The 12456-nt window shown below is 39.2% G+C and overlaps 1 protein-coding gene across 1 annotated transcript; it reads left to right on the plus strand.

Moving 5' to 3' along the window:
* Positions 1-2367: 2367 nt before the first annotated feature.
* On the plus strand, positions 2368-12139 carry LOC142093082 (E3 ubiquitin-protein ligase RBBP6-like). The gene is given in 15 exon segments (XM_075173959.1): positions 2368-2461; positions 4447-4535; positions 4652-4748; positions 5578-5606; positions 5608-5715; positions 6627-6802; positions 7549-7652; positions 8098-8113; positions 8598-8673; positions 9575-9632; positions 9634-9712; positions 9715-9817; positions 9819-9884; positions 10500-10553; positions 10909-12139. Coding segments are annotated over 15 exon segments (2295 nt in total). The 5' UTR covers positions 2368-2392; the 3' UTR covers positions 12080-12139.
* Positions 12140-12456: the final 317 nt, after the last annotated feature.

The raw sequence follows: 12456 nt of genomic DNA on the forward strand, positions 1-12456 counted from the left end.
CAAGTGGATCCTTCTTGGTTTAGTGCTACTATTTCAGTAACTGCAAGGGTCTCTGGTTGGTATTTGTCCTTAGAGGCTGCAGAAATGCAGAGTCATGCCCGTTGTTTTAGTGCCGTCAAGCACCACTGTGATCCTTCCTGGCTGAAGTTTTCATTTAGCCAAGCTATTGGGTTTTAGGAAACCACTGTAACTTAAATGTAGCACTCCAGCAGTGAGGTCAGCCTTTTCCTCCTATTTTCTGTCCCCTTTCCCACTTGCTTTGTGTTAGTTTGTGTTTAGTCTTCTCTTTGAAATGGGAGCTAATACATTGAATGTCAATGTTGGGTTTTGGGGTTTGTTTTTTGGTTTCCTTTTTTTTTTTCCAATTCTTCTGCAGTATAATCTTAGGGCTGTAGGCAAGTTTCATGGAGATGTTGTTTCTACTTGACTGATTGGAGGGACTGGCAGGAAATACTTCAGTAGAAACTTAAAGGAAAAAAAAAGACAGAAGGATGTAGTATTTTTGGAAGATGGCTGTTGGGCAAACATACTGAATAGTACATTAATTATCTATTTGCTGCTTTTGATAACTGTTTAGTAGAAAGGAGTGCTATCATCTCCTTTAAGAAATTAGGGTGTTGCCTGCAGGCCATATAATAATGGCTTCCTAGAAAAGTACAAGAGCTAATTAATAGTTTATGAGCTATTTTTCAGTTACTGGTCAATACTAGACTGTTTAATGTTAGACTTCAATAGAGAGCTTTCCTAATTTCTTGTTTGCTTCTGAAGAACGACAAAGTGATAGCGGCTGTGCTTGCCATGAGAGAACATAGGCCTGTTTTTCTATATGTAAATAGGAGCGGCTTATGGAACATGAAGCTTCAAAATACTGGATCAGGCTTCCTTTTTACCATAACTAGGTTATGTTCTGAAAAGAAGGAAAGTTGAATCTTCTGGTAAGACTTGCAATGGAAAGAAGGTCTCTTTTTCCAGATCTGGGTGTTCCTCTCCACATTTCAAGGAGAGGAAAAAAGGCACATTTTCAAGAACTCTTGAGTTCGTAATACAGTAATGTTGGATGTGCTTTCCTAAACATACAGAGAAGGCATGATTAACTGGAGTGAGGAATCATCTTCTGCGTATAGATTTTTTTCCCCAGAGTCTGCTAAAACTGGTCCCTTGAATTCTTCCACTACATTAGGTAATAAAGGACAAGAACTTTTTCCAAGGAAGGGTTTTAATCTCTCTCATTTTAGTCACCTCTTGAGGAGAGGTGTTCAGTTTACACTGTGAAATTTTTTTCTATGTTTTTGAACCACTTAAGACATAATAAGCAGTGATTCCTGTGTCTTTCTGATAATGTTTTTCTAGTGTCAGCTTAACTGCTGCTTGTGGCATAATGTAATTTGATATACTGGAAACGGAAGAAGATAAGAGTTGCCCTTTTTACTTGTGGAAAAACCATTTCAGTATTAGTTCTCAAAAAGCACTGCAGCCCATTTCTAACTAGTGGCCTGAGGACTTTGTTCCTGCAAGCTCTTCCAGTAGGTAACTGGGAGGGAGGAGTGTGGTTGCAATGGAGAAAAAAAGTACAGGATTGTGCTCTGAACCCATGCAGTCATCATCATGAAAAATTGGTTTTGGTCTGGTAGCAAGGAGAATAATATTAAATTCTCACACTTCCCAAACTAATTTGGATAGTATCGCCTGTGGCCTAATAAAATACAAGCAATCAATTTTCTCAGTTTTTATAGGCTACTCTGTCATGGTAAACACCTTTATTTCAATAATTTGAGCAGTTTATTTTTTTCTAGACAAAGTGGTGGGTTACTTTTATGGCTGATGCTTGGATTGGTGTTTTTATTTGGGTTTGGTAGGGTATGGTGAATTTGGCATTTTTAAACTTATTGACAGGAGGGGCCGAGTTCATCTTTCAGGGCTGATATGCCTGTGCTTTACTTTGACAGGCAGCTACTGTGTTCCTAAAAGCATAACCATGTGCATTTATAAATGATGAGACGTTAACTGATTAATTTACAAACCACACCAAAAAGAGGTTTCCTGTAGTGATGCTTCCTTCTCAGATAAACTTATTTTTAAATCCTTTTTAGCTGAAAATTGACAGCTTCCTTACCCCTTTGACTTTTAAGCAATTGTGAGCATTTGACAAGGGTGCCTCTCTGAGATATTCTGGAGCAATAAGTTGATCTCCAGCGGGTTTGGTTAGTTTAGCTTCTTCTCCTTAACCACATAGGCACTCTTAAGCTGTCACAGGTTTGGACTTTGTTTTCAACAAATACCAACTACACTAGGTTGGAAATGGCTCTTTCAGTGACATTCGGAGGGTATAGTACAGACTTTCAGACTACAGTAGAGGTCAACTATTGCTATGTTTTGATTGTAGAACTTGAATATGTGTTTAGTTTTTTGTGAACAGATTGATGACTCTTCTGCATCTATTTCTCTGGCCCAGCTTACTAAGGTGTATATATATTCTTGTCAAATACTTAAAAAAAAAAGAAGTGTTTGCTTTGTATTTTTAAATCTTACACTATGATCTATAGCTGGATAGCTGTTGTAATGTGAACAAAACTTTAATTTTTAATAATTTAAAGTATTTCTTTTAACTTTAAAATGTGTGTATATTTTGATACTATCCTGTAAAGAGTAGCTGCCAGTTTGGGAAGATAGAAGGGGGAGGACCTTATCAGTCTCAACGTAATGTTGCAGTATTACTCATCTTCAAGACACAAAGAAGCAGCACTTCAGAAGCTGTTTACTGGTTTTCATACATTTCATTAATTTTGCGTTGGAAACGAACACAATTTTCACAGAAGAATTTAACTGGCTGTAAGTTATGGACATTTCAGGGGGGTGTGCAACAGCCAAGTGTTTCTGGAACATGGACAATTGCATGGCTATTTTTGAATTTCTAGTCATTATAGTTATAGATCCATTCTGTGAATGCTGCACAATTTAATAAATTGTAGTCTATATACAGTGGACAATACAATGTAATTTTTTTGATCGCAGACTGTGTAAATTGTGGAAACGTACCTAATCGTTTACAGGAAAATACGTGTGGCATATTAGCAGATGTGACCTTCTGAAACTGTTGTAATGCCATGTTTTGCTATGGAACTGCTTGCCTTTTTTGCTCAACAATGTGTAACTTTGGGAAAGCACTAGGGATTGCACTTTGTTAAAAGGTGTAGTGCTAGCCAATTAAATTACTAGTGTTTAGAGTTACAAAGATTAGAGAAGGCAGGGCCTAATGAAGAGGAGCTAGTTCTTTCTTCTGAAAACAAAGGCTGGCGTTCATTTCCCAGAAAGAGAAATCTCATCGGTAACTTCTTCCCTCTCTCACTGCAGAAATTAAATTGTGGACATTTGGCAAGGAAAAAAAAGTAGTTTGGAAGGTAGCCACCAGGAGAAATTGGTCTCTGTTAGCGCTGGCCCTAAACATGTCCTTGGTTCTGTAAACTCAGGTGAAGTTTTACTCTAAAATGTGAAAAACTGTCCAAATGGTGTACACATTTAAGCTTTTGAGAAAAATTAACTATTTCAGAAAAATACGGGAACAAAACATGAAGCAGCTCAAAACGGTTCCTTACTCTAACCTCTTTAGAGCAGACTGGCTTAGCATGGAGGCAATGTGTTGTAAAAAGTTTTCTGTTTTATTATGCATTAAATGCCATATTGAATTTTGGTCTATTCCTAGTAATGTCTTGTGGGTTTTGGATGTGTTTTGTAAGCCATTTGGGTTCAAACAAATTAGTCAAGTATCTGTAAAGTTCTCTGTAAATGTTAATGGAAATTATTTCATAGATGTCGATCTGGGTTGAGAAAAAACTGTAGATATAAAACAACCATTTAATAGAATGTTGAAACTAGTCAGTTGCTTTTGTGAATGAATGCATCTAAAACCAAAACCATGAGTGGTTGATCTGAATGATAGGTGCTTGAGGGTCCAAATCATTTACAGTCACTCCCTTAGACCTTGCTTGTATCTGGACTAGTGTGTAATAAAAACACTTGAACAAATACTACTTAAAAAAAAATCAGCTAGCTTCAATAATTTGAAGATCCAGTTCTGCATAAGGTTTATACCACAATTTCTATGTTAAAAGGACACAGTCAAATGGAAAAAACTGCAGGTTTTGCTTACTGTAGTTAAATCACTTAATATGAAGAAGTTAGTAGGGGAGAACATGCAGAGCCTAAGGTTTTGCGTGCCCAAGAATGCCCTTTTCAAGTAGGTTAACGGCACATAAACCACCATGTAATGATGTAAGGACTGCCCAGAACATCTTCAGGACGACTCTATTTTATATAAGCAGCTGTTCTCATGCAACCTCAGCTGGCGTTGTGCTGCTCTTTACAGGATTGGGTGAGCGGTGTTGTCTTTGGCTGCGTGGGCTTAAATGTGTTTCTAACGTATGTGTCAAATAATTACCTGTTAAACAGACTGCCAATCTGGCTGAAGCCAATGCTTCCGAAGAAGATAAAACAAAGGCTATGATGCTACAGTCTTGCCAGGAATATGATCCAATCAAGTAAATGTTGATAATGTCAAATCTGTTCTTTGGAGATTATGGAAAAATTGTAAAGATGTTTGTTTTAACAAGAGAGACACATGCATACCTTTTTCTTTTTTTCCTAAAAAACTTAGTTACATGAAGAAACCCTTGGGTCCACCTCCACCATCATATGCTTGTTTTCGTTGCGGAAAACCTGGCCACTACATAAAGAACTGCCCAACAAATGGGGTAAGACTGTGGGGGACTTCTGGTGTTACTTAGCTTTTAATTTTTTTACCTTGGCAGTTACATAACAAATACATGAATACTCGCATTAAGAATTGTTTCTCTTGGGGTGAAATACAGAGGTTATATGGCAATGTTGCAAAGCCCTTCAAAATTCAAGGGAAACCTGGAATTATAAATGTAAAATTTTCTTTTTTCTAGGTCATAGACATTAAATATGTCCATAGATCTTTCTCTGTGAACTTTCATCCATATTTTTAAGTATTTCAATATTACTGGAAATTTTTCTGGTTTTAATTCTTTTTAATGACAGTTCACAGTTTTTAGTATTTTGTATGAAAACAAGATGTTTCTGTTGACCCCATCTATTGAACATTTGCGTGTTTTAATTACACAAGCCTCTGGTTGAGCATTCATGCCATTTAACGTTAGTCACTGAATGTATGTGCATGAGGTATGAATTCAACCTTCATATATAGATGGTGAATATAAGTTTCCCCAGTGACTGATTCAGAGCACCGAATTAAGCTCTCGCTCTGAACTGCACTTTGGAGGAGGAGCAGGTTTGTATCTCTTTTCTGAGTGGATGGTGAGCTAAGGGATATTTCACCCTTAAGGAACTGGAGGTTAAGCCAAAGAATGTGGAATGAGTTCAAAACACTGCTCAAGCCTTTGGAACATCCTGGCTATATTCATTTAGGAAAATAAGTATTTTAGTCAAGCATCCCTTACGCTAGGTAAAAGGAGAGGATTAAAGGCTTTTGCTGCTTAAAATAATCATTGACATTTCATTTTAAGTGTGGGTCGTAAGATGCATTTCTTTTCTTAACAGGACAAAAATTTTGAGCCTGTTCCCAGAATTAAAGAGCACAGGAATTCCAAGGAGTTTCATGATGGAGGTGAAAGACCCCAGTACAAAGGGTGCTATGCTGACAAACACTGGAAAATACGCAATACCAACTATTAATGCGTAAGTATGGAATTCATTGGACTGGCCAAAAAGTGAGTGAGAGACACCATGCGTGCATGTCTGAGTGGCTATGCAACCAAGTTGTCCAGCATCTGTAACTACGGGGGAGGAAGCATTGTCATTGTATCTTAACCATAAAATCTGTGATACTTTCGAATATTAAAATAGGGTGGTTCTACCGTTCATGGCCTGGAAGTTGGTTAAACCTGTTGTATGCTAACAGTCTGTATTTCTGCAAAACATTGCAGTAGTCTTCACAGTGGAGTCCTTTTCTCTGAAAGCTTGTTTTGCTTCTGGTTTATGTTTCAAAGGCTTCTTGCAAAATTTAACCAATAGCTGTTGGATTGACATTTCTTTCCCTTCTGACTTTTATCAAATCCCATGTGTGAAACAGACTGAAGTCTTCCTGTTGCTATAAACTAAGAAAATACTGCTGTGTGCTGACACGAGTGGCTGTTTTAAAATGCACTTGGTAGCACTTCTCTTTTTCTGTCATGGATCTCCTTTTGTAGAAGCTGTAACATAGATTTCTTCCATTTATAAAATGTAATTACTCAGAGGCTAACTTCATCCTGAGCCTGCAATTTACATTTCCCTCTGGCAAAGAAGAGGTGGGATTCATTTCATCTGATTTCTAGCTGACAAAAAATTATTTTTCTAGCCTGAGGTAATTTCTTAGTTGATCCAAAGAATGGAGGAGTTCTGCAGAAGGAAAATTGTTTCCCCGCTCCCTCTTCTAGTGTTGTGGCTATAGAAAAGTAGTTTAAACTAAATGCCTATGTTTTCGAAGGCTGATGTGGAGTGAGAAGAATTCCATCTATTGTCTTCCTTTGATAAAATCCAAAGCTTGGAGAAGTGTTCCTTTACCCATCTTTAACTTTTTTCTTTTTCCTTCCCCACCCCCCCTCCAGGGAAGCTTATGCAAGAGGAAAGAAGGAAAAGCCTCCCTTCTCACCCGAGGGGCCTGAGTCCTCCTCCTCCTCCTCAGATGATCCTCTTCCAGGTGAGTTGTTATGTCTCATCTGTAAAGATACAATGACTGATACAGTTGATAGTCCCTGTTGTGGAAACAGTTATTGTGATGAATGTAAGTGTCACTCCCATGTTTGTTAATTCAAAACATCACATCTGGTCTTCTGAAAGCAGAAATAGGAGATAACAAAGTTACTTTGTTACCAGTTCTATTTAATACTTAAGTATACCCTGAATAGGAAAGGACTCTTCTCCTATAAAGGAAAAAAAAAAGCCGGAAAGCTTTTTTCCCCTTTTTACATAGCTAGTTAAATCCTCTTTACATGCGGAAGGATGAGTATGAGAAGAGTGCAGAATTGTGCAGGTGATTACAGTGTTGGATATTGAATGCATTTAGTTTGTCCACAGCCTTTTCTCTCATACAAAATGATATAGCTAACTCTGGTGACTTACTGTGGTCTGCCACAAATGGATAGTTAGGCATTTAATCCACATTCTTCTCCATGGGAGAGTTGGTTAAAATCTTCAGAACTCAAGCCTACTAATGTTTTTGTGAGATGCGTTTTATTCATTAACCTTGAGGTTGGTGACTTCTTACTGTACTAGATAGTGGAGAGAAGACTAGTCGAAACATCAAGACACAGCCTACTCTACATCTTCAAATGTTACAGCAGTGAAATATCAAAACTGTATAGTTATTTGCTGCATACTAGATATTTTTTAACCTATTGAACATTTATAGCTTCATGCTCTCCATTCAAGACCATTAATCATAATTCACATCTTTTTATAATTGATTAGAACCCCCAAAATTTCCTTAGTTTGGCTAAAAACTATTTTGATTATTCTAATTATTCACAGGTATTAGAACAGCATTACTGGAATCTGAGGAATATACATGCTCAACGTGTCATCAGACAGATGTTTCTCCTGATGCGTTAGTTGCCAACAAGTTCCTACGCCAGGTAACATGATGACTTTTACATAAACTCTTTGTAAGAGAAGTCTATTTGTAAAAAGCTGAAAGGGAAGAAAATATTAATTTACATCTCCTTCAGCAAGGCTAAACTGAATAAGGCTAAGTTTACTTTTCAAATACATTATCTCTTGTTACAGAAGCTTACAACTCTTTAAAGATAATCTGGCAAATTCAGGTCACACTTTCATTTAACATGATTGCCTCACTTTCAAATTCGGCGTTAACGCTGAAGTACTTTAAATACAGATAAACTCTGAGTTACCAGTCATTAATATCCGTGTTTCATGAGATGTGTTCATATATATCCATAAGAAGGTTCAGCAGCAACAGCAGCAGCAGCCACCGCCACCAGCACTCACGGCTGTTATACCTCCTGCTTCTCTGGTGACTGCCGCCGAACTTTCTAAATCTTCTTCTCTGTCAATCTGCAGTTTGTTGGACGAGAAGGTATGTTGTATTTCAACATATGCAGTGATTCTTGTATTTTAGCAGAGCTTATTTTCCAACTGTTTGCATTTATTCACGAGAGCTATTATGTTCCTGTACAAAGACAACCAGCATTACCAAGTCTTCTCGGCCCCAAAGAACAATCAATACCCACAACTGGTAAGTAACTATATCTTCAGAATTTCTGTAAAAAAATTATCTTCAGAGAAACTGAATGGGATTTTTTTCTTTTTCCTCTTCCCACTCCAGAAGTTCATCCAATGAGAGTCAATACAATTCACTCAGCAGACTAGGCTGGGAACTGTAAGCATTCTACAGAAATTCAATAGATTACTACTTGTAACCTGTTAAATGAGGCCGTAACACATAACTTCTACAACAGCTGATTTATAATGAAGTAAGTATGCACAGATGGTTGTGGAGAATCCAATTTTTAAATGGCTTAATTTGAATTGGCTTTAACAAAGGGGATCTGTGCTTGCAGTAAGGTTATTTAAAATAAAACTCTGGTACATGATTGAAAAGAGGACTCTGAAAAATGAACACTTTTTGAGGAAACCGTAAGTACATATAAAAATTAAAGATCATTATAGGATCAGGTGGAAAGCCACCCTCTTGATTACTGGCTGAATAGGGCTGAAGAAACTGATTTCCCAATAGAAATCAGCCTCCCAACATTCTTTTTTTAACAACTTAGTTGATACTGAATGAGCAAATGGTTGGAAAAGTCAACGCTGTTATTTTATGACAGGTTTGAATTTCTTCAATTTAGTCATCTCAAATACCCAACCTGCTTTCTCTCAGTTGGAGAGAGAGGAGCCTGTTTTACCTATTACTGCAGTGTCAAGCTAGTCCTTCCTTTTGCTATATGTTTGTTATAGATAGATTGTAAGGGTGCATTGTGTTTATAAAATCTTAAAGATAAATCAAAAGAAAAACCAGGATCCATCCCACAGGTTGTCTAAAATCTCCAATTCAGTCAGCAATAAAATAACAATTCAGGGACAGGACCAGGCCAAATACCTCATGATGAGGCAACAACATAGGAAGCGTATGTGGAAGAAGTTAAAAGAAGTTCCAGAGAAGGTTAGTTAATATCTGTGCAGTACTTGGAAGATCAGAAGTGTGATGTATTAAGTGTATCAAGGAGTGGCAGAGGAGCAGTGGGCACTTGGCCCACGGGAGATGGGAGTCTCTTTCAAGTGTGGGCAGCCTCCATCCACAGGTGCAAAGCTGAGTATAAGGAGAGAAGACTGAATGAACTGTTGGGGGTGAGGATGTGGAAGGCAAGTATGAGGATCAGGAAATGAGCGTAGTCTCTAATGAACAGAAAGCAGGGAGAAAAATGCTTAAGTTGAGCACAAGAAGTGCTCACCATCATGCTTCTGCTTCATTCACTTTCCTCTTTAAAGTCAGGGCAGAGCCTAACAAACAGTGACACATGGTTTTGGATTTCTTTAGAAGTTCAAATCGAGGACGCCCACATAGTGAACGTACCCAAAGGGCTCAGGCCCCAACAATTGCCAGCATCAACACCAGTCTTTGTGCCTGTGCCTCCACCTCCCTGGTATCTTCCAGCACCCCACGCACTTCCTCTTCCATGGGGATACCACCACCACAGTTTCCTCCTCAGTTTCCACCTGGTCAGCCTCCATCTGCTGGGTACACTGTCCCCCCTCCAGGATATCCCCCAGCTCCTGCAAACGTCATCAGCTTGGGTACCAACAGCAGTACCAACGGCTCATTCAAATACCATCCCAATGACACAAGCACCTCCTTTATAGAATCACAGAATCATTTAGGTTGGAAAAGACCTTTAAGATCATCGAGTCCAACCAAAAACCTAACACGGCAAAGTCCACCACTAAACCATGTCCCTAAGCACCACATCTACACGTCTTTTAAATAGCCCCAGGGATGGTGACTCCACCACTTCCCTGGGCAGCCTGTTCCAATGCTTGACAACCCTTTTGGTGAAGTCATTTTTCCTAATATCCAATCTAAACCTCCCCTGATGCAACTTGAGGCCATTTCCTCTCGTCCTATCACTTGTTACCTGGGAAAAGAGACCCACCCCCACCTCACCACAACTTCCTTTCAGATAGTTGTGGAGAGCAATGAGGTCTTCCCGAGCCTTCTTTTCTCCAGATCAAACTACCCCAGTTCCCTCAGCCGCTCCTCATAAGACTTGTTCTCCAGACCTTTCACCAGCTTCGTTGCCCTTCTCTGGACACGCTCCAGCACCTCAATGTCCTTCTTCTAGTGAGGAGCCCAAAACTGAACACAGGATTCGAGGTGCGGCCTCACCAGTGCCGAGTACAGGGGGACGGTCACTTCCCTACTCCTGCTGGCCACACTGTTTCTGATACAGGCCAGGATGCTATTGGCCTCCCTTATCTAGGAAGGCGTTTTACAGAGAACAACGGACACTTATAGAGGAGTAAGTATTTGGCTCAATGAAGTTGCATTGTTTTTCATTTTTGTATTTCGATAGCGTATCGGACTGCAGTTACACTGAAGTGCATCTGACATAAGGAAAAACGGCACAGTGTTTTTTCCAATATACTTTTTCGTTGCAGATGGTAAACGTGTATAATTAAGACAAATGTAATTGAAAAACTTTATCAAGTTCTTCAATTTGCAGTAGCATTATGTCAGCAGCTGAAAGAAGTTTTGACATAAGCATATGGAGAGGAAAAAAAAAAACAAACCAAATTTGGGAGGAAAACAATTGGGGAGAGTGACTGTTTTGAATTAACTTCATTTCTTTTTTTGTGTGTTGTGGTTTTTTTCAGGTCCAAGTCTCCTTATAGTGCTTCATCTTACTCTACAAGTTCGTCTACCTGCTCCACATCAAGATCAGGTTCTTCCCGCACTCGCTCCTACTCTCGATCATTTAGCCCTTCCCATTCTCGTTCCTACTCGCGATTGCTGCTGTATCCAAGAAGAGGCAAAGGGAAGAGGCGTAACTATCGTTCTAGGTCAAGGTCACACGGTTATCAGCGTTCAAGGTCAAGGTCACCCCCATACAGAAGATGCCATTCACGGTCAAGGTCTCCAGTATTTAGAGGCCAGTCTCCCACTAAACAGACTATACCTCAAGGGGAAGGAGGAAGGGAGTATTTTAACAGATACGGAGAAGTTCCACCATATGATCTGAAAGCTTACTCTGGCAGATCTCTTGACTGTAGAGATCCATTTGAAAAGGCAAGGTACCGGGAATGGGAAAGGAACTACAGAGAATGGCATGGAAAGTTTTACAAGGGCTATGCTGTTGGCGCTCAACCTCACCCTCCAGTAAACAGAGAGAACTTTTCTCCAGGTAGGTTTGGTCCACCTGGGACCAGACAAGAGAATTCACCATATGCTCGGGGACGTAGGGAGGATTATCCTGCTTGGCAGAGCCACCAAAATCACAATATAGCTGGAAATTACCCTGAAAAACCTTCTGAAAGAGAGAGCCATGGCATCAAGGATCCTACAAAATCAAAAGAGAAGGAGGTGGAAAATCCACTGGGAGATGGAAAAGGAAATAAACATAAAAAACACGGGAAGAGAAGAAAAGGGGATGAGAATGAAGGATTTCCCAATGCTGAGTTGTTAGAAGGTGCGAGAAAACCAAGAGAGACAGTCACAGCAGAAGACATTAAAACGGACTCCCTGTTCATGCTCCCAAGCAGAGATAATGCCACCCTTGTGAGAGATGAGCCTATGGAAGCAGATTCTATTGCTTTCAAACTGGTGTCTGAAAAGGAGAAAAAAGAGAAGGATAAGCCAAAAGCAAAAATTTGCAAGACAAAGCGGAAAGTAGAAGTGGCTGTTCCTCCTAAGAAAGACAATATAATAAAACCAGCTAAAGCTTCCCAAGAGAAGGTGGACACTGATCGTGAAAAATCTCCTCGAATGGAACCTCCTGTGAAAAAAGTGAAGGAGGAGGAGCCAACCTTAATTCGTTTATGTTCTTAATTCATCTTCATATTATCTCTTGGAAAACATTTTTGAACTTGTGCATGCTCTTTATTTTGAAAAAAAACACACAGCATCAATTACCTTTTCTCAGTGTTTAGCTATAGCTGCTAACCTTTCCAGAGCAGAGCTATGCTGTAAAACTTGTTTTTCGTAGAGAGCCAGAGAAATCACAAGAAAAGATCTGCCCCCTAACAGTCAAATTAAGTAGAAGCGCCAATAACTGCAAATGTGACTTCCAAATAACTCAAGTGGGCTAACAGTGAGATGTTCAGATAAGTTTACTGCGCTGATTGAGACCAAAATCTTAACTGGAATGTATAGTTAAATGGGCAGCTTTCTCTCTAGATTTCTTATTTGGGGATTCATAAGCATTG

The sequence above is a fragment of the Calonectris borealis genome, chromosome 26, assembly GCF_964195595.1.
Source record: "Calonectris borealis chromosome 26, bCalBor7.hap1.2, whole genome shotgun sequence".
Taxonomy (NCBI): Eukaryota; Metazoa; Chordata; class Aves; order Procellariiformes; family Procellariidae; genus Calonectris; species Calonectris borealis.